The 23,069-nt window shown below is 39.2% G+C and overlaps 1 protein-coding gene across 1 annotated transcript in view; it reads right to left on the bottom strand.

Moving 5' to 3' along the window:
• klf7b (Kruppel-like factor 7b) overlaps positions 1-23,069 on the bottom strand; it is a 104,852-nt gene that overhangs the window by 10,370 nt on the left and 71,413 nt on the right. The window contains exons 2-3 of the mRNA XM_038297466.1: positions 19,859-20,501; positions 5,423-5,546 (exon numbers count right to left, since the gene is read on the bottom strand). Of these exons, the coding sequence (XP_038153394.1) occupies positions 5,423-5,546; positions 19,859-20,501 (767 nt within the window). The remainder of the gene's footprint in view (positions 1-5,422; positions 5,547-19,858; positions 20,502-23,069) is intronic.

The following is a 23,069-nucleotide window of genomic DNA, read 5'->3' as shown; positions in this document are numbered from 1 at the left end:
AGTTACCGCCATTATTTCTCAATGTCATCTTTTACGTATTTTAGATATTAAGGTTTTTTAGATTCCTCAAAAAGCCATTTAGTAGCCACAAACTGTAACGCCTTCCCTGACCTCTCTGCTTGTGTGTGTTGCTGGACAGATGGTCATGCCAGTTACTGTGTAACTGTAGGGCGTAGGGGCTACTCCAGCTGGGTACCTCCCACTCCCCATCCCCTAAAACTCACAGACACACTTCCCTCTTAGCTTTCTTTCTTAATCCTAACTCTCATTTTCCTCCTTTTTCTTTTTCTTTGTTATTTTCCCCCTGCATCCTCTCTGAAGCTCCATGGAAACATCAGGGGGTATTTGCTTGATTAGTCAGAATTAATAAGACTAGTGTGTGTGTGGGTGTGCGTGTGTCATCCTCTGGGGAAATACTGTCAGGGTGAACATTTTATCAAATATTAACTTCTCTATGGCTGCCACCTTTCCCTATTCTCATGGTAATACTTGGTGGACTCCACCCACCACAGATGTACTTTTGAACGTACGTGAATGTGCAAATCTTTTGATGACGTTCAGCATATTTTAATTCATCTTTTTATTTAAGCATGTAAAAAAAATACAAAGGGGAAGCATTAGAGGTGCGACACAAAGAACAACAAAACATATGCTGTCATTCTCTGAGGCCATTGGATGTTGACATTGTCAGTAGGCAAGATGATTTAATTAAAAGATGGATAAAAGAAAGACCACAATCTGTTTTCAAGTCTTGTTGGATAATTCAAGCTTATATTTCACTTTGTGTTTATCCTTTAAACTTATCCTTCATATTTTATAAAATGGAGGCAAATTGGGACTTTATTCACTTAAAACACATAGTTGTTCTTTCTTTATTTTTATTTAACAAAGCAAGTGGAGCAATTGCTCCCATATGTTTTACCATGCAAGGACAAGTTTATCCCTTATATTAAAAAAATAAAAATAAAAAAAAGATCAACCACACAGATATTTTGCTTGCTAAACAGAAGGAATTCTGGTGGTCAACTTCTGGGAATCATTGTCTATGAGTGAATGAAGTCAAATGAGAAAAATCCACTTTTACCGGTAGCTTTCCTGTTCACTGAACACAACAGAAAAAAATCTAGATAGTTTTTCAACTTGCAGCTAGGACCCAGTTCAGCTCAGTGCAGCATAACTCTGAGAGGTAAAAACTATTAACTGAAATACTTTAACACTTTAACAGCAGGTAAAGGGAAAAAAACTAAAAACATATTTGTGTTTCATTAGAAAATATATCCACAACAATACATAAAGTAAAAAAGGGTGAATATACTCAGCTATGATCATGAAACATGCATCAAGGCCAAAAGAATAAAGTTCCAAATAAAAAAAAAAGGGGGCAAATTAGGTTTCTTTATAATAAGGCTGGGTTTGGCTTTAAATACAGACTAAAGGGATGATTGGGTTTCCATTCTGAATCCAACACCCAATATCTGATCTCAGATACATTCTAATGTTCTAGTTTTTTAAATTTGAGTAAAATAAAAATTTGATATGATAAAATATTGCTTCATTTTCCGTTAAACAAGATTAATTTTAAAGCTGCAGGTCACTGTTTTTAAGGGATTTATTATAATTTTTATATTACATTTTTATAATGGCCTATAAACAGCTCATAGTGGCAGCCCATCATTTTAAAAATAACCAAGTTTACATATTAAAGAACAAACACTGCAATGTTAAAGCTTACAACCTGAAATGAAAATACAAATCCATGACATAAGACAGACTCCTTGCTGTCCTTGTCGCTCCATGTGCAGATTTATTTACGGGGCCAAAATGACTTTGCATTTCTGTTTGTTCCAAAAAGGAGCTAAAGCTGCTCCAAGCCTGGATTAGAAGCTTCCAGCAGGTTTCTTTGGGGGTTTATGTGTTAAACCAAAACTAGAGGGAACCTACAACAGCCAATTACACTCTCTCTTGGGTGAAAGTTGGTATATGTGTGTGTGTGTAAAATAAATTGGGAGATGGTGCAGACACACACACACACACACACACACACACACACACACACACACACACACACACACACAAACACACACACACACACACACACACACACACACACACACACACACACAGAGAAGAAGTGCATGTTCAAGTGGAGCTGGCATCTGGTGCCACTCAATTAGCTGCAACCTGCTTGCCAATAGCCTGAATCCATTTAACAAGGGCATGAGTAAGCACACATGGACACAAACACACACATGTGCACCCCACACCCACCCACACACACACACACACACACACACAAAACCTTGAGGAGCAAAAATTAAACAGTGACAATGTGACTAACAAAAGGCTTGCAAATACAGCTCTGGCTTTGCTCTAGCAGCTCTGTCTTTACTTTTTTTTTTAAAGAAAACACAAACCATCTCTTCAGCTTCTGCTTTGTTTTCCTTAAATTGGACCGGACTCGAGTCGGGGAAACAAACAAATGGATTCAGGATCAATTGAAAAAACACTGTCTAGAAAGTCAATACAACTAGTGGGTTTCCAGGCAGAACCGTCCTTCATGCTCACGTCTCCTTCTTTCCAATGTTATATAAATCTGCTAAGAACTAACTTAATTTGGAGTAATAACATTCCTTATCATTAAATTGAATACACCATGAGCTGTAGTGTTGAATATTTATCACACTTTAAGAAAAAAACTCCTCTGAGCTGTTCCTTCACAGCAGCTAAAGGAGGAAAACGTCTTTTAATGGAATGTTTGCAATTCAAAACAACTAATTTGCAATACTTTGTTTATTATTTAAAAAAACTTGATCTTACTTGTGAATAAAAAAGCAGACAAAATTTGTCGTGGATCATTACAATCCCATAGCGCCACATGAGATGCCTGTAGATTGAGGCTGGATGAAAAATGTTATTTTATTTATCATTTGTCAAAGAAGCTGGCGGATTCCCTGCTGCTTTGAATGCATTAACAACCAATGTTCAGAGGCAGTTTCAACAGAGAAAAGTGGTACAGTGATATGACAGCAAACTCTTCCCATCACTCTTCTGCTTTATACACAGAGATAAAACAAAATGAGAAACTTAATTTTGAAGCTTATTTGAGTGTTTATACACGTCAGTTTGAACATGTTTTGTTGTGAGTTAAATGATGAGCTTGGTAATTGATATAGAGGCTGTAAACGAGGAAAAAACATTGAATATCTTTAAAAAAATACCCACCCAGGGCGCCCTTAACACAAAATTAGCTGTTGCAGACTTTTTTCCACATTGAAACCATAAACTCTAAGGTATACAATTAGGAATATATCTGGTAGACCAACATAATTATGATTGGAAGGGAAAAAAAAGGCTTGGTTTTGAAATAAAAACCCAACCATCATCTAGAGATTCAATCATTATTCTCTGTAAAATACCTCCAGCTAAAAATAAAAGTAGAGCCTTGGCGAGACATTTCTATGTTAAGTTTAGGTCTGGACTTTGACTAGGCCATTCTTAGACATGAATATGAATTCATTCTTATTCACCACATTGTAGTTCTGCAGTGTAATTATGGTTATTGTCCTACCTTACTACTACCACACAAGGTGCTACCATAACCATGCTCCATAGTGAATTTGGTGTGTTTAAGGTGAATCCAATGTTAAGCCTGGTTTATGCTTGAAGCGTCTGCAAGGTCCAGGAAGCCAAATTGCATAACGTTTGGCCCCACCTCCCCTCTGTGCCGCCTCCATAGGGACACAATTTCTGTACCATACACCTGGAAAAATGTGTAGCTATGCAGACAGATGACATCCAGTGATTTAGCTTATAAATATCACCACTATCAACAGATTGTGGAAAAACCCCTGGAAAGGAGTGATTGTCAGTTTTAGACGCCACAAAGAGGAATAATAAATTTAAAAATAACTGTGTTTTCCACTTCCTCATGTGGTGTGGTGTTACTGTTTGTGATGCATACGTCACCTTGGAGCTGGCCAGAATGGGGGAAAGCCGTACATAGTCGAAAAGCTGCAGATGTTGTGATCGGCGGCTAATTTTCCACGTGGGTTGTACATGTTTCAAGCATAATGCAACCTTAAATGTATAGTGGAGGATTTTCGGGAATTTTTGAAAAGAACTGCCCTCTCCATTAAAAAAAATGCACATGCACAACCCTGTACCCGCGCCCGAGAGGGAAGGCATATTAATCGAGTGCGAGAGCATGCACAAGCTCATTATTCCTTGTGCATGCTCTGTTTAAAAGTTGATGTTTGCATTATTCATTAAAGCTTAATTTCTAAAAGAAGATTTGCAATTTTCAGACTTACCACCGGTAAGTGAAAATGGGGACGAGCACGTAGGAGGGCCTTATATAAACATATGACCAGAATGATTGACAGTTAGAAAGACCACTAAGTTTGATCATCCACCCAGAAAAAGAACATCCTCCCCTATGCCTTTAAGTTCTTTGCAATATTGAACATTTCTATACAGAGCAAAACAGTAATACCATAAAGTTTCATTTTGGGTTGAAATGGTCTGGCTCTGTTAAAGTTTTAACATTCTTTACTATATTTTATATCAAAAACCACTTTCTTCTTGTCCCCTTGGAGTCTTTCCAGGGGGTTTCTAAAATGTAGATGTACTTTGAAGCTTGGCATATTGTTTAATAACTAAACCTTGGATTATACCTCTCCACATTACTTAGGAAAACATCTTACAAACCAAAACATTAGCACCTTTTCTACAGAAAAAAAACTCTGACAAATTAGTGGCCATAGAAGAGGAGCTATTTAGAGATTTGCTGAAATTAAGCTAAGATTAAATCAAGCCCTGTTGAAAAAAAATCAAAACAACTGGACTTTATCTCAGAAGGATTTTTTAATTATTTTTTTCCCTGGATGACTGAGAATCTCAACCAGCCTGACTCTAGTCCCCCAGACCTACTTCAAATACTAGCCTCCCTGTTTAAATGAAATGGCTGAATCCACTCATTAGCATTTCTTTCAGTTCTGCAGAGGTCTGATAAAGAGCCATTTATATGATTCAGGTTTGTTAGAGAAAAAATGCAGCTAAAAATTGTACAATAGTAGGTCCTCAGGAGGGGAGTTGAGCAACCCATAATCATAATTGATATCATAATGGATTTTATTTTGGTCAGAGGAAAATGGCCCTAATATAATGTAGACAATCAGACATATGTGTGAATTTTACAGCCTACTATAAATGACATTATAAAATACATAAAAAAGTTATGTTTATGGAGTTGTTTATGTTTATGGAGATATTTCAATAAACGAAAGCAGAGCCCTATGTCTTTGGGCGCAAAACCAACTTGGTTGTAGGATAAACGTCCCCAATTGTTAGCTGAAGACATCCTTCAAAAGCACACAAAATGTGTGGCAGTAATATAAGTGAATAAAAGGAAGTGAGTGCTTACCTGTCGCAGTGGTTGCACTTGAACGGTTTCGCTCCAGTGTGTTTGCGGTAGTGTCGTGTCAGCTCGTCACTGCGGGCAAAGCGCCATTCACAGCCCTCCCATGAGCATTTATAGGGCTTCTCACCTGACGGAGCCACAGAGAGATGGAGGGGAAAAAAGAGCAGAAGGTGTTAGGTTTTATAACAATTTCTACATCTAATTTCACACGTCTAAACTACAGCTGTTCACTAATATGCAGGTTACCACCCCTAGGTTTTCCTCCAAACACACACACACTCATATCCAGCCCAGGGGCGGCCAGGCAGAGCAGTTTTACACAACAGCCATTTTAATGAGCCAACACACTCAATTAGCTGTAAATGAAGTCTTTCAGCACTGTAGCATGTTAATTCATAATCCCAAATTCACCCTGAAATGAATCTCGTTTTGTTCCCTTTATTACCACACCTCTGCCCATCCACGCACAAGCGCACACACAAGGAGGAGCAAGGAGGGGGTCTGAAATGTAAATGAAGTTTCATCCTCCGGTTCACCAGATGGGAGAAGAGATGGGCTATTGTTCTCAGCCTGTAGTTATCTCACCATGATAGAAAGCCTTCCAGCTGTGTGTGTGTGTTTTGTTAGAGGGGTGTGTGTGCGTGTGTAGCATGTAAGAGCAGACTGTCTTCAGATGGGACCTGATGATGGGTCTCCATGTGAAGCGTTCTCTCCTGTCTGATCAAGCACTGGGTAAGATGAGGCAGAAGTTCATCTGGATTTTCAGTGCTCAAAAACTGGTAGCGTAACCAAGTAGGGAGGAGAATAAATGCAAATATGTTAAGAGGTTAAAATAATAAGAAATCAACAACATTTTATCTTAATGAGAGTATTAAATTACTAAACCTAATCAGATGCTGTTGCTGCAAAGTATTTTCTTGGCTATATTAGATTATCTACCAGAAGGAATAGCTTACCTGCCTATGAGGGTCTAAAACAACAAAAATTTCAAAAGGTTTCAGGTGAACCTCCACCCCAGCCCAACAGTTCCCAAACTGTCACTGGTTTTCTTCAAAGGTTACCCCGTCCTATTGCATGAAGCACGCAGGGGGTGTGGCAGTGGTGCAGAGATAAGTGCATGACCCATGTACAGAGGCTTTGGTCATTGCTCCATAGCTCACAAGTTCGAGTCCCAACTTGTTGACCTTTGCTTGCAGCATGTCTTTCCCCTCTCTCTGATCCCATTTTCTTTCTGCCTATTTTCAAAAAGCATGATGCAAAACTATATTTTTTTATTTAAAGCCTGCAGATCCATTTACCAAAAAAGGCATACTCATACTTTATAAGGCATTTCTCAACTTGTAAACTGCGTAAATCGTTCTTGTTATCAACTGACATGAAGGTTATGGAGATGATCTGGATGTGAAAATTTGTAAGTAAATTATTCTGGATAAATTAAATTTAAATGGCCAGAAAATAACTTTCGCCTAAAAAAACCCTAAGGATGTTTACATACAAAATGTCCAACTTTTTCAGTTATAAAAGAAATAAAACAACATAAACTGTAGCCACATCACCTTGGTTACATAAGTAGCAAGTTTTGTGTCCATTAGGCAACTCAGAAGTTATAGATGTTTAAATTGAAAAGAATACTGGCAGACCCCTGTGGTGCTATTTTAGCACAGACGAACGGGCGTATCTAAATTACCGTCCAATCATGGAGACTCACACATCTTTGGGAAAGTTGCATTCTGCAGAATTAAGTGATATGCACCGATGTGAAATAGACAGAAGCCCCAGCGAATCACAGGCGAGAGTATCAGAGGTCTTTGTGAATTAAGCACAGGGACAGTTTCCATATATAGGCATGCTGTGGGTCCGTATGCGGATAAATGATAGGCTATCGGTTAAATATATACTCCAGAAACAGACCTTTGTTTGGATAAAAACAACCTCTGATGGAAAACCCTCAAGGAGAAATAGGACAGATTTTATGTGCCTTTCTTGGGTTGGCTGTGTATTAGAGAATTTTTCTGAGTGGTCATCTGCAAATCGTCAGTTTTGCTAAGAATTTGACTGCTATGGATTCAGTGTCTTCTTGGTTTTCATTAGAGGCGCATCAATCGGCATTTCTACATGTGTTGTTGAACCTGGGCCCAGTAAAACACAAAATGGGCCATAAATTGCAGTTTGGGCACACTTAGTGTTTTTTGTAATGTTGCTGAAGCTGTGGTTGGTGGATATTAGAATGACGTAGATAGTCTTGTAGATGAGTCCCAGATGAAGATCTGGACATGTGATAAGTGGGTTTCAGTTTTAGGCTGTGTCAGAATGTCCGCTCTAATCACTATATAGCACAATATATGGTGGTTACGCCATTTTAAATGAGTATACGAATGGCTAGTGGATGAAAAAGTAGTGGTCTCGAAATTTCCCACAATGCACCTTGAAAAGTAGTGATCATCTATGGCCAATAGATAAGCATATATATATCAGATTGCTTTGATTGTGGAGCTTTCCTTGCAAAGCATTATGGGATTTTCTGTCCCTGCAGCCCGCTGTCACCATAGGCTGTCGCTACCCAATGTCGGCGACTGATAACAAAGATGGCGCAGGCACCAAGAGGTGGAAGCAGAATTACGTGACCAACGGGGAGCGGAAAGTAGTGATCATCAGTCCGAACGGTCAGTTAACTGAGTTCCCTATAAAGTGCTCTATATAGTCTCCACTCTATATAGTGATTAAATTATATAGGGGTTAGGGAGGACGTTCGGGCACAGCCAGAGTTAGTTAGCGTCAAGCTTATTATTGTTATAAAAGAGCTCCAGCCCAATTTAAAACCTTAAGCCCGAGCGGCCCCTTTCTTCAGGTTCCATCAACTCTGATCAGCTTCTGTGTTCATTCTCAACACAAAGGGGAGTCGTAAGTGTTTCAGTCAACAATAAATGTATTTAAAACTTCCGCATGAGCCTCTTGAATTACCCATGCACTTAAAGGAATAGTCTTAGTGGCTTTAACTAAGTGGGAAGTGACTCATCATATTAGACATTGTTATTCATACAGAGCAACAAAGGAAAAAAAAAACGTGCTAAAGAACAGCTAAGATCATTAATGGTCGCGTGGTTTTTGTTACTTTTACATTTATATGAACCGTAGAGTTAGAATAATCCAAAAGAAACAATGAAGGAAAAATTTCCCTTAATGTTTTCAAATGAAGAAAAGTTGATATGTATACATGCTATACAATGTGCTTCCGTTACTAATTCTATATTGCCTAAATATAAATGTGCCAATCATTCAAGGTTGTTAGGACTTATTTTCATATCAATGCAGTGTCAGTTTGCCTTTAGGCTTACTTGGAATTTGTTTTTTTAAAAAGGCTTTTATTTCATATAATTCAAATGAACTGTATTCTTTTGGTGATACTATTGTAAATTACTTTCCAAAACATTGTAGAAAATTCTTTTTCCTTTTTAGATAGCCCAAACTCTTATAAAACCAAAATAAGTCTCATGTCTTAATTTCCTATTGGAGACTAAATAAATACTTATAATTGCTTCAAAGTTGTCAGTTTCTAAACCAGAAACAAAGATTTCTCTTGAGTATAAAAATAAAGAAAAATAAACTGCAAAAAGGTAAAGGGAAAAAATGTCAAACAGCCTTTTTAGGTGAGTAAACTAACAAATAGCTGGTCCATGTTGAATAGTGTTGAAATGTGAACTTAAACCCAAGAGGCTCATGCAGAGGGCAGCTTATTTCCTTACTTTGTACGGACAGAAGGATTTTTATTCACCTAAATCATCAACATTCCCATGACAATGCTCCATATTTCCTACTTCTTTAACAATAAAATTACGTTTTTTCTATAGTGTCTTTAATTTCATATTCACCAGACAAGAGGATACATGAAAGGTCTCTGGGTTGGGCTTCAAACCTGAACCTTAACTGGACCATGTGCCCGGCTGTGAACTGAGGGGTGTTTACAATGCTTGTGGTCTTCATGACTCCTAATGGACAGGGATATGCCGTTGTTCAGTCAGCATACCAGATGTCCCACTAGCCCCCTATTCTCTTGTCACAGCACACATCAATCCTTTTAAGAAGACAAACATGTACAAATTCACAGCTAAGTGGAACTAATGTGGTCTGAAGCATCAGGAAACATGTTTAAAAGCCAAACATTTCCATTAAAAAAGCTTTTTACTCACAAGTGATCCAGTTGTTAAACGTAATTGTGGTTTTAGGCATCACAATCAGAATGGAAATAAAACAGTTGTGCACAGTGTATGCTAAGAGAAGAAAGAATATCAGTTTGTCTGGGATACAAAGTGGAACGCTGTTGTGCTGCATGATTTTATAAGAGATACATTGATTTCTTTTAATGACAAGTTTTTAATCTGTAATGTTTTAAACATTTGACTTCCTGACACAGAGTTTAAGCAATTTATTATTTTCTTTTTAGAGCTACAAAATAGGAATATACAGTACTATTAAAAAATATGTATATTTCTAGCCTGCCTGCCGTATGCAATTAGTCCTGTCAGAACACAATAATATCCACTGTACTGTAAAATACAGTTTTAGATTGAATAATTTAGGAGTTGATATGCAACTTAGTTTAATATGGAGGACAAAGGGCGCTATATCTAAAAATAAATACAGTAATGAAAAAAAGACTAAATGAAAAAATAGTGAGCCAAAAATTGCTTAACTTGAATAAATGTGCCATAGTGATTCTCCTCACTTAAACCTCTTCACTTAGTAACAGACCTCCAGACTGAAGGGTGTTTTTTGTCAGTATTACCTGGTAAGGCTCAAATATTGTTAATTCACTGGTAGGATATGCATTAAATATCTAAGCATCTCTACGTATACAGAAGTAATTCAGGAAATTTTATTGGCAGGGCTATCAATTTTACCACTTTATAAAGTCTGAAAAAATCAACAACAGAAAAATAACACCCTGAACAAACACAGCACTTGTTGTTGTTGGAGCAAGATGTCAGAGAAACAATGAATGAGAAACAGAAACAGACCATAACTTCTTCATCTTACTCTAACAAGAGAAAAAGCTACCTGTCAACTCCTTTTGTAAACCGTAACTCCACTGATTCAACACTCGAACCATCAGAATAGAATACACCAAGCGAAAAAATACACCTGCCCAGTCTTCAGCTTTGACAGCAAGGTGATGCAACGATGCGTAAAAGATGATGTTCAACAGGAACATCACACTATGAATGATTGCCCCCTTTTTCCTTCATCTCCCCACAGCTTCTTTGATAGAAACCCACTTTTATCCACATACACAACATGACTGTGGCTGCTCTCGGACTAAATTATCTACGCATCACGAGCTACGCTCCCCATGATTTCCATATTCAAATTCTCAAGTCGTTTCTCATGCAATCTGTGGCTGACTTCGACGACTGGGATCTGGGTTTTATTGCTGTCTTATTGCGCTCTTTAGGTGACAGGTGATCCCTGTGCCGCTGATGTTTGTGAATATGGAGTTTGAATAAAATATTCTGTATTATTGGGTCTTAGTGAAGAAGAGTGTAATTAGTTCCAGGTATCAAAGCCATGTTGCTGTGCTATCTGTATTTCATTATGATTTGCCTGAATATTAAAAAATGGAATATCTTTAACTGAGATAAGAGTAGTCAACTCATAAAGGCGTATTCCACCAATACACCTTACATATGTGTCTCTGGGGTTTTGCTGTATTTTAGGTGTGAGTGAACTTCCTGTCACAGAGAGGATCTTTGTTGGTGGCTGGACCGACCCGTTTTTTCTGCACACCCCAGAATAAGTGAATAAGATAAGTGTGTTTATAAGGAGCTGGAGGATCATCTCTCTTTGCTGGATGATTGTATTCCAGCCAAAGACTTAAACCAGGATTATACTTCTTGTTGAAATGTGTCTTCTTGGGATTCTCATTTAATATTGACTCTTTCGTGTGTGCTTCAGTGAAGCTGTGGTTAGCGTGCATGACCCATGTAGGGAGGCTTTAGTCCTCGACGCAGCCGACCCAGGTTCGAATCTGACCGGTGGTCCTTTGTCACATATCTCAACCCCTTTCCTGTGAGCCTACTGTTGAAAAAAAAACGAGTCACCAGTACTGTAAAAACCTCAACAAAAAAAAAAAATAGACTCTGTTATTGTTCCAGACAACCATTTAACCTCCAGTTCATCTCTGATCTTCATGGAAAAGGTCTTAGCTGTGTGCAGCAGTTCTTAGTCTACATCTCCTGCCTGCTCTCCAGTGTGATGTTTCTTGCCCTCTAATCTCACTCATATTCTCCTGGACCTCTGGGGTACCTACTGCAAAGCCCGCTGAATCAAACCCCTACAGATCCATGCTACCAGCAGTTCATCTTAAGTAAACAATCGGTTGTCATCAACCAACTCCTTCGTGATCCGTCTGCTTTCACCCCTAAGATCAACCAGAAAGTTCAACTGATTTCCTGCAGCTCTCCACTTTCAGATTCTTGTGGTTCTTGTAAATAAAATGTAAAACTGTTATTTGGCAGGTTTGCTGAAGCCATGGATTGGGTTCCTGTTGGATTTCTTGTTGGCTGTTTAAACTACATTTTAAGAGACACCAGATATATAATTTTATGTTCATGGAAGATTCCAAAAAAGTTAGAAAACAATCCACTGGACTTTGGTTTGAGTTTGAACACATTTCGCTTCCAATCCAGGAAGCTTTTTCAATTCAAAATTTAAGAAATAGCATTGAGTTCAAGGCTTTATAGAGTGGACTAAAGCAAAGCCTTGTTTTGGATTAGAAAACATGCAAATTGAACCTGACAAGCAGGTCCGCCCCTGAGGAATAGGGGTCATTTTGTTTCTTTTTTAGCCTGCAATACCCGAAACCTGTCTATGTCTCTGAAAGGGGGGCCGTTAAAGGGAATTGTTGGCCTGGATGAAGAGGCAAGGTGCTCTGGTCTCCTGTAATGGGGTGGGGGTTGCAATGATAGTGGGAAGGAATCACTCAATTGCTGAATTGTAGGTTTTTTTAAAGACTGGATACCTACATACCATTTCTGTTTTTCCACCTCTGTGGTAAGTCGTCCATCATCTGCTCTCTCTAGATCAACCTAAAGCTGTTGTGACCTTGCTTTGTTTACTTGTGCACATCCATCTTGGAAAATGTAACAGCCATCCCTAAACTGTCCCTATAAAGTTGAGAGCATAAAACTGTCCAAAATTTCTTGGTATACCAAGTTTCAATGGAACTAAGAGACCAAGCCAAGCTACAGAAAAAGGCCCCATACTATCAAACCTTTCAGCTGATAAGATCCAGTTAGGCAGTTCACCTGGCAACTGGAAGACCTACACAGGATTGAAAGAGGGATACATATGATTCATCATTTAAGTGAAAGCATCTCGTCTGCTCTGATGTCAGAGGCACAGGGCTTCACAACACTGGATTAGACCCTTTCTATTAGATAGATCTTTATTTTTCCAAGAAAGAAATCCATAAATCATCAACCACATTTACTAGATGACATAAGAATCAGATGGAGTTTCTCACGCAGGGAAACTTCTTCTGTGGAACACACAAGCAGAGCTGATCTCACCATATGAAGTTGAGACATCTGTAGCTACTGCTTCTGCACAAAATAAACACCCAGCTCAGCATATCAGTATTTGCTTAAGTTTTTTTATCTTCATTGCTTCCACTTTCCTAAATTACCCCTAACAGATATCTGTTAAGTTGCAACAACATATCAGGTACTGTACATAGGCATCATCTTATTAGATGTTGATAATTGCAAATCTTCTGACAGTGACCCATTCTTCCCCAGTTTTATATACAGTAGATATATTCTGCATGCCTATGGGCTGGATTTTAAGCATCTTTGACCAATGTTATAACTGGAATGACGGGATCCAATTATACGGAGGGTTCCCCAATAAACTAGGCCAGTTCTATTGCACTTAGACTTATGTAGAGGGGATTTCACAACAGTTTACTTCAATCTCTGTGAAGAACTACAGCAAAATGGTTCATGTTCAACACCTGTGTGAGTCCACCCACTCACTTTTATCAGTAAGGAATGGTATTTTAAAAAATGCAACAAACCACTTGTCAGCTTATCCTTTCTGAGCAGTATTCTCCTATTAACCTACATGTCTGCATATGATAAAGGGTATGTGAGTGGGGGGGGCGCAGGTGCCAGACAGGCGGACGTTTCACACTTGTCTTCAGTAATTGGCCCGAGAACCACATCTTCCTTCAATAGGAGCTCGATAAAATACACACCGTGAAGACACACAGACAGACACACACTGTTGGAGGAATGAAGCAAGGCCAGCTCGGGCCTTACGCCACAGCAACCATGACGCCAGCCAATTATAGCACGGCAAGGCAGGGATGCATGATAAAGTCACCTAGCAACTGAGAGAGCGAGAGAAGAAGAGGGGGGGACTGAGAGACAGAGAGACAGATTAACAGGCACGGACAATCCGCCAGCCACCAACCAATTATGGAGGAGTGTGATGCAGTTGCCTGGCAACCTTAGCTAAATAAGCAATGGGAAGAGAAATGGAGGTGGAGAGAGGGGGTGTAGAGGGGTGTTCAGGTGTGAGGAGAGGTCATCAAGGTGTTATCCTGACTCCACATGAGGCTGGAGGTGTACCTGCTGTCGGTGGGGCAGGGTGAGGGTTAAGGTCAGGAGGTGCAAACTGAAGTTATCACAACAGCAACCTAACCTTTGAACCACAACTCTTAAGAATTAAGATTTAAGTACAAGACAAACAAAGAAAAGGTACAAATAAACTGTTTCTAACAAAATAAATCCATCAGAAGCTTTTAAAAGCTTGCAGTGACTTAAACCATACAGAAGTTCAGCTTCTCACACATTCTAATACTTTTTTATTTTCTTCTTTATCTATGTAAATGCAGATCTGACTTTATAAAGGATTGTTTATATGTTAAAAAATCTGACAAGAGGAAAACTAAACATGAATATTCTGCAAGAAACTGGCAACTCTTTATAACGTAAAACAGCATCTGTTTGACAGCATTTATGATCACCATTTATGATCACCAAACAGATGAAATTAGACTGAAAAAAAGATAAACACAACTGAGTCATGCACTGAAAACACTGAACCAGCTGTAAAGGGTGGCAGTGGTGGCATGTTGTTGTGCTCTTTAGCAGGCAGGATAAATGGTACCAAAACACAAAGCTATAACGAGGGAAAACATCAGCTAACAAATTCAAATAATAAGATATACAGCTGCAACCCAATAAGAAAGTCCTGCAAGATCTTGACTCCAATATTTTCTATATTTTATTACATCAAACCATAAATTGCAATGTGCTCTATATGGATTTTAAAAAGGCACAAGGAGTACATGATTACAAAGTGGAAGGACAATATTGACATGTTTCAGGTTGTTTTACAACTCATGATTTATAAAAAAGCTTAAGTACATTAGAAGTCTCAGCCTTTTAAATAAATTTTAGTGCATTGGATTTATGTTTATTTTAATTCATTTTTCAGCTTTTATCCAAATTGTATCACCAACGGTGATGTAGTAAAAGTCAGAACTAACAATAAGCTTACTTAGTAGGACACCAAGTCTGACTCCTTCAGTGGTGGTAGTGTAGAAATAAGGCACAGGCATACAAAAAAGAAAACAGATGAGGAGGTAGGGAAACCAAGGTGATTGGCTTTTGTCGGACGGCTTCTTGGTAGAAATGAGTGTGCAGAGTTTCTTGAAGATACAGAGAGAGGCTACTGTTTAGGTAAAGTGAGGCCATTCCACCACTGTGCACTCACATATGAAGTGAATCTTGATGCAGCATAAGTCACTTCTAGGCAACAATCTCTTAATGAACAGCATAACCAATTTTGCATGTACGACTTTGCAGGAGTAAAGATGGGAACTGCTCCATTAAGCACTCTAGGGTTACAGATAGGGAAACCAGTCAGAAGGAATTTGAAGATGGATGAATCCAAATACAGATCAGTCCTAGAAAGACATAAAACAGGCTGCTAAAGAGGCTTATTCTAAAATATGAGTGCAGTGAGCCTACTCAACAAACTATTGAACTAAGCATATTGGTCGAATTAACCTGCTCAAGCCTTAACAAGCTAGATGATAATTCATGCCAGATAACATCAAACCCAACATCTACTTTTCTAGTTGATTCTGTTTCTGTGAGCAGCAAAGCGATGCACATTTGCTGCAAAGCGAGGTGCCAAGACACGGAGCTCACATCTACAACTTCTGACAGATGGGCAGTCCTTCCAGACAGCTCCTCGCTACTGCAATCTCAGATGCCAAGTATTTAGTTAAGTGTATTTTTTTGGACTACCACTTGAATAACAAGGATATGATTAATAGGCTTCCGCTGCTTTTAGAGATCCAACCTTATCCAACAGAGCAGGGAATAAAAACATCCAAAACTTGGCTGTGGCTCAAAGCATCACTAATTGGATACTTTAGAGATTTACTGAATTAATTTCTACCACTATTAATGTTGTATTAATGTTACAACTCATCCGTAATGAGGATCCTTATGTAAGAAAATCTTTACATCGCTTCTGCATCTCAGAGAAATTGTTTAAAAATGGCTTCACTGGATTGCAATCAACATAATGTGTTGCTGCAGCCTGTGCACAGCTCAGTCACTGACAGGCATGAATATAATGATGCTTCCAATGGCCTCTGGTGAGTTACAGTAAGAGTACTAAGACTGTGCAGGCTTTCTGCTGCTGCTCCTCCCTGTAGGCTCTGCAACACTAATCCCCGTCTACATGTATGTTCAATGATTTATGGTCATAATAACCCAAAAAGAGGATTAAGCTAATTAAACCACAGCTCTGTGCTTGTAATGAACACATCGGGAGGGAATAAAACACCCCCGTATTTATGCCACACACACTCAGAGAGAAGGAGCTGCAGTGTCTTAAGGGTGTCTGCTTTTTATTTTCCCCAGCAAATGACTCTGCCTTTAAAAGCTAATCGTCGGTTAGCATGACTCGACAGCTGAATCATCCCAAGATTACCGATACTGTAGGGGGAAGCCGTGCTTCCAGATGACTAGCAGCTCCATTCTGGATTATTATATTAGAGATACAGAGGCTTTTTCTTCCCCAGCTCTTCCAGGTCCAAACCCTGGAAGTGAAAACCAAGACCTAAAGCCATGCCGTGGTTTTAGGGATCATATAAGCCTGTAACACGCTGGATTAATGATGCCAAGGTTGCCAGTATTAATACAGTGGATGTCTGGAGGCTGTGTACTGTGAACCTGGTGAGACTGCTAACACTGGATGATGACAACTGGAGGACATGAAATGCATTAGGCGCTGTAAATTGATGGGTGTAGTTAAAGCTAAAGTTGAATAATGCTAGCTTTGGGCTGTGTGTAGCTGGGACTCATGCTGCTGATCCGTGATGGCTCAGGCTAAAGATCATAGTCTAAATCAAATCAACAGATAGCTGAGAAACAGCAAAATCCTGCTGTAGGGTAGCCTACAGCAAAGAAAAGACAATACTGGTCAGAAGTTAATATCCAGTCATTAGGACTGTCGTAAATTATTGCTTTTAAAGGGAAGTGGTGTCCTAGTGGTTGGAGCATTGCGCTTGAGTCCCAGAGGTTCTGAGTTCAAGTCCCACTCATTCTCATTTCAAGGACTCTTGGTCTCTGAGCAAGATCTTTAACCCTTGATTGCTCCGCTGGCGCCACACAATGGCAGAACCATCCCCAAGGGGATGGGTTAAATACAGAGACTGAAATTCCCCTTTGTGGGACAACATAGGGATTTACATTACATTGAATAACTTCAATAATCGATGAATCTCGATCAAGCCGATTAATTGATATTGGGGAATGGCAACCTAGTGGTTAGGGCATTGCGCTTGGAATCCAGAGGTTCTGAGTTCAAGCCCAGAAGTCAGAACTCAGAACTCTGGCTACCTAAGCAAAGACCCTTAACCCCACACTGCTCCCTTGGAGCCTCACAATGACAGCCCACTGCTCCCCAAAGGGATAGGTTAAAATGCAGAGAGTAAATTTCGGTGCTCTGTACTTGTGAAAGTGTAATGACAATAAAAAACCCAAGGGAATCAATTAAACTGTGTAACTACTGTGGAATAAAATACCTTTCTTGGGGAATTTCTCATGTCCCTACAGGCTCTAATGTGCATAAATACACCCTTACTAACATTTGTTTAAGTGTCTCTTTTAGCACGTTTTTATTTGTCCAAAGCCAACATTAAGGTTGGGGCCATTCCAGTAGTAAAATATTACGGATCTTTATTCATACCAAAATGACTTAAGATGGGTGTTTGGGGTCTTTTGTTTCCTCTGAAAACAGATGTATTTTAACTTTCAGTTATCTTGTGTGTTTACAGGTTACTGGTGAAGATCTTAGAAGATCAAAGACCGCATAATACAATCCTACCACCATCCTAACTAGCAACTGCTAAAGGGCACTTTGATTTGGTCTGTCATTGTCATTTTCGCCAAACCATCCAATCGTTGTCTACTTTGACCTTCCAAACATTCCCCATAAAGCTTTTGGCTTGCCCCTGTGATTAGGTGTGAATTTGAACTGAGCCTGAAGGTGGGATTTTGAGCAGGTTCAAGATGATACTGTAGTAAACAAAACAGGTTGTGGAATGGATGAAACAGTCTAAAGTCTAATCTCTGAAATGTTCCATGATTCAAGCCTTGTTAAAAACTGATGGACTTCCTTTAAAATTCTGGATCATGCTATAAAATCCCATTTTATTGGGCTTTAGCATTACATCATATCATTTTTTTTTTGTCAAGTATTCAGCCAGATTTGTGCAGGAAATGTGTAAATTACAACAGCACATCTGGTATAAATGTAGGTTGCAAGGAGGTATTTAGTGATCAATTGTCCTTCCATTGAAACATTTCAATTATCCATGTGTGCCTCTGTCTTCATTCTGTGCTTTTCTCATAACAAAGCTACTCTCCGCATCCTAAGAGCTCAAGACCCTCTGCTCTGCACACATTAGCCTTGTCTGTACTCTGTCTGAGGGTCATTGAGGGTGCAGCAGCAGTAAGTAGCTAAAGCTTCACATCAGAGTCGTTCACACATGGATGATCTGGTACAGTCATTTAGTGCCAGTCTATCAATCATCAGGTAATTACTGACGGATTGCCTTTTGACCCTTTAGTCAGTATTAAGATCGAGATAAATACTCCTGGAGGAACGTTGAGAGGCATGATTGAAATCTCTTTAAGAAGCTCCAACATCTAGTGTTTTTAGCATGTAATTATCCCGCAGTTCCAGCAGTACAATACGTTTAAATTTATATACACTATATCAGCTAGTTCAGAAATCAGACCATTACCAGAGTGACTACCGGGTAATAGATATCCTTATCTTCAAGTTTGCCGCTGTTGGTCTACACTTTCTATGCTTTTGCCTCTGGGTAACCTGTTTATTATAGAAAATATGCAAGCATTGCCAAACGACCAAGAATCAATTTTTGATGTGTGCATTATATTGAACTAGGTGTTGTAAACATTCCCAAGACCTTTTGATCTATGTGAACATGACCTCATGCTGTTACTGCAGATATGTTGGCTGCAAATCCAGTGTGCGAATCCCCCATTTCACCACTTTCAGAAGGTACTCTAATGCATTTAAATCAAGGGGCTAAGTACACTGAACTTATTATGTTCAACAATCAGATTAAGAGGATTTAGCATTGTGAAATAGTGCATTATTTTGCTAAAAGTAGTCATCAGTAGATGGGTAATATCTAGTCATAGAGGAATGAAGGTCAGCAACAACTCGAAGGTTGGCTGTGGTGCTTAAATTAAGCCTAATTGAATAACTTAATTGAATATTCGGCATTTAACTTTACAAACCACTGAAAGACATAACGAATAATAAACTTGTGCATGCAGATCAAAATTTAGACATCATTCATAGTCCTTAAAGGTCATGTAGTAAATCTGGCACATCAACCTCAAAAATGACGGCATAATATGTTCATAGCCGCACCTTTAATAGTCAATTGGAACTCAAGTAGACCAAGAGATAAAACCCCACCCCAATTCAAGCTTTGGATGATACCTAACCTTATTTTCTGCATTTAAAGGTATAGTGGAGGACGTTCTTTTTCCAGGTGGATCATCAAACTAAGTGATCCTCCTAATTGTCAGTCATTCTGATGATATGTTTACGTAAGGCCGTCCTACGTGCTCGTCACCATTTTCACTTAACGGTGGTAAGTCTGACAGTGGAAAAATTGCAAACCTTCTTTTGGAAAGTAAACTTGTATGAGCAATGCAAACAGCAATATTTAAACAGAGCATGCTTTTATTGGACATTCCCTCTTCTTTTTTTTGAAGTGGAGAGGGTGGGTTTTTTCAAAAATTTGCGAAAATCCTCCATTATACATTTAAGATTGATGGTGAAAAAAGAAAGAAAGAAACAAAAAAGCAATTTTACCTGTATGGGTCCTCTGATGTGCCTTCAGATGAGAACTCTTGGTGTAAACCTTTCTGCAGCCATTAAACTGGCACCTGTGGACTCTCTTCTTGTTCTCAGGAATATCTCCGCCCAGACTTCCACCACCTGCCTGCTCGCTGTCACTCAGGGCTCCTCCTCGGCTTGGTGGGGATGGTAACGCTCGAGCAGCCACCACTTTGGTTGCCCCTAGCCCTACTTTCTTTGCCACCAGTTTAAGCGTTAATGTGCCGTCTGCCGTCGCGGTGAGCGTCTGTGTGGGTTTGACGAGGTGCCGGCCGAGCTCTGGCGATGACGGTGGTGTTAGGGATGTGACGGCGGCACTAAGTTGTGCAGCGTTGACTCCTCCGAGGACTTGTTCCTTTGTGTCAACCCCAGATACTGCTTGACCATTGTTTGGACTGGACACCTGAAGGACTTTGGCCTGAACCTTAGGGAGGGTTATGAGTAGAGGCGGTGGGCTTGGGTGGTCAGCGAGGCTGGGCAGAAGTGGGTCCATCAGATCTTCATCACTGTCACCACCTTGCATGAAGGCCGGTGTTAGGAGACAGTCCAACTCTTCATCAAAGAGCTCAGAGAGTCGCTTGGGCTCTGTCTGTAGATACCTCTCCAACTCTAGACATGTCTGAAAGAAAAGAGGACCAAAATTAGAATTAACATATTTTTTAAATCTATTATTTAATTCACATTCAGCTTCATTCAGTCAAGTGCACAAAGGTCCCACCAACTAGTTAGGCCTATATTGACTACATGTAGGTTGAAAAGTCAAAAGAGTTCCTAACCAATTTGCCATCAAGTGGTCACACAACCATTTTATTTTAGGATAACAGTTTCAAAGTGACAAGTAAGGCTTGTCTCAGACAATCTCTCCGCAGATCAGTATACTCACTGGTTTCCCAGTCTAATTTAACTTGGATATCGGCTGTAGGCGTTCTATTTCTCGGCAGCTGCTGACCATGTCACCTGGCATACGGCAGTCCTGCGAGAGGAGGGATTATTCTGTGATTGATTGTAGCTGCCTGGACAAGCTCTCTGGAGCCCTGAACTGTGGAGGCCTTGCCTGTTTCCCTCTGCTCTGCCAAATCAACCAGCCATGGAAGTTATATCGAGAGATTTAGGAAGCAGGGTGACAGATGAAAAGACATAGAATAATAAAAAAGGCAAAGACAGAAAAGGACACAATGAGAAAAAAAAAGAAGAAAAATTAGAGCTTTTTTTTATTAATCCTGCTAGTTGAAGAACACTGTTTTCATTTTTTATGCTACTGTTTGCTGGAAAACGGACAGAATCACCACAGTTGTTGGTCAGCTGGCCCTCCAGCGTCTTTCATCAAGGGCACCTGTGTCATTAACTCCAGAAGGCTGAGCCAAGAAACCTTCCAGTGACTCAATTTCACAACTTCAAACCTGTGTTTGTCTCAAAAACATTTGTATTTTCTTTATTACAGGCTTATCATGGTGTTGTTTGTTTCAGGCTTGTTTCTTTTTTTTTTTTTTATTTAAAACTGGTATCTGTGGCAGTGTTTAACCTATAGCTTCCTGCCCAGGATGCATCACTACTCAAAAGACAACCAAAAAAATAAAAGGTTGAAACCTTAATACATTTTTTTTCTGATTTGCATGTTGAGTCAATGGGGATAGGTGCCTCAATGGAGTATGAGCTACAAGAAACTGTAAAAAGACTGCTGTATATCAAAGGTTTTAATTTATCATAGGACTCTAAATATGCCATTAATTTGCAGTACATTTTGGAAAACTTTATCTTTGCTCAACACTATATGGGTTAAGATATAAATCACTTTACTTTGTGTGAATAAATGCCCCACCTTATTGTAGTCAAGGAGGCATAGTTTGTACCCATGGGGCCTTCTGTGTCTCTGCTATTTACCCAGGAGAAATCCTGCCACCAAATGTGACTTAAATCATACTCTGAACTACAACATTTAACTTTGCCATACACAATTTTAAACTTTATTTCTATCTAAAAAAACAACAACAACATTGTACTTTCAATAACACAACCTTTCAACATGATCAAAAAATGCCCCAAATTCTAAATGTAATTTTGGCAACTGCCTAGTAGAACCTGACTGATGTCCCATTCATTCAGTTATGAATTGTATGGCTATCACAATTTTCCTCCTTAATTCAAGTTCTTAAACTTCTAAAACAGGTGGGGTATCTTACACACCAAGGCTGCGTTCACACCGCAGCCTAAAGTGATCCAAATAAGATTTTTTGGCCCATATGCGACCTGGATCAGATCTTTTCATGGCTGTCTGAACAACACAGATCCCATTTTTTCCAATGCGACCCAGGCCACATGGCTATGTGGTCCTGAATCCGATACGAATCAGATCTTTTCAAATGCGACCTGTGTCTGAACGGCCAGGTCGCTTTTATCTGACCAGAACGCCATTAGTAACCGACATAGGTCACTATCTTTTTTAACCATCTTGAAAAATTGAAGTTTTAAGGCTTGGAAAGATCGCTAGATGCACTCCAGCACTAAATCAGTGTTTACTTCCGTAACATGGATTTAGTGCTGAAGCACGCTGGCTTGTGACGTCATTGCGTTCTCTACTGCGCATGTGGGACACATAAGCTGTATGAATGCAGTTTACACAGGAGATCACATAAAAAGAACACAAAAGATCACAAAAATCGGATTTCACAAAAAATATAGGGAATTGAGCATCAAGGCCTGCAGTGTGAATGTAGCCCAGGTGACATGATCTTATCTACCTGAGGTTAATGGATAGTGTTTGTCGGACAAATCTGCATAAGATTTTTATAAGTCAGTTGAAAACAACATTCTCCCAGGAGAGGACAAACAGCATAATTAACTTTAAAAAATTTAGCAAAAATATATATACATAGATAATCCTGTATTCATCATAAGGCTTAATTAGAGTGTTGACTAACTTGGTCATGCTGATATAATATGTAAAGAAATATGCTAGCACTGAGTGTTATATTGACCAAATCTTCAGCCTTTCTAGTTATTTTTACATCTCAAGGTTCTTCATTCACAATCAAACAAATGCACACTCACAGACACACACCATACAACAATATGCCGATTAGTAGGCACCATTTAAATGAAGTGCTTTGTCCAGATCAAAACGTGACCTTGGTTAAATTTGCAATTAAATCCCAAAATTTTCCAAATGAAAAACCTCCACTCTTACTAT

The sequence above is a fragment of the Cyprinodon tularosa genome, unplaced genomic scaffold (assembly GCF_016077235.1).
Source record: "Cyprinodon tularosa strain WSP-4 unplaced genomic scaffold, ASM1607723v1 ctg388, whole genome shotgun sequence".
Classification (NCBI taxonomy): domain Eukaryota; kingdom Metazoa; phylum Chordata; class Actinopteri; order Cyprinodontiformes; family Cyprinodontidae; genus Cyprinodon; species Cyprinodon tularosa.
Note: the sequence above shows the minus strand (reverse complement) of the source record. Positions and strands in the feature narration are given on the sequence as shown.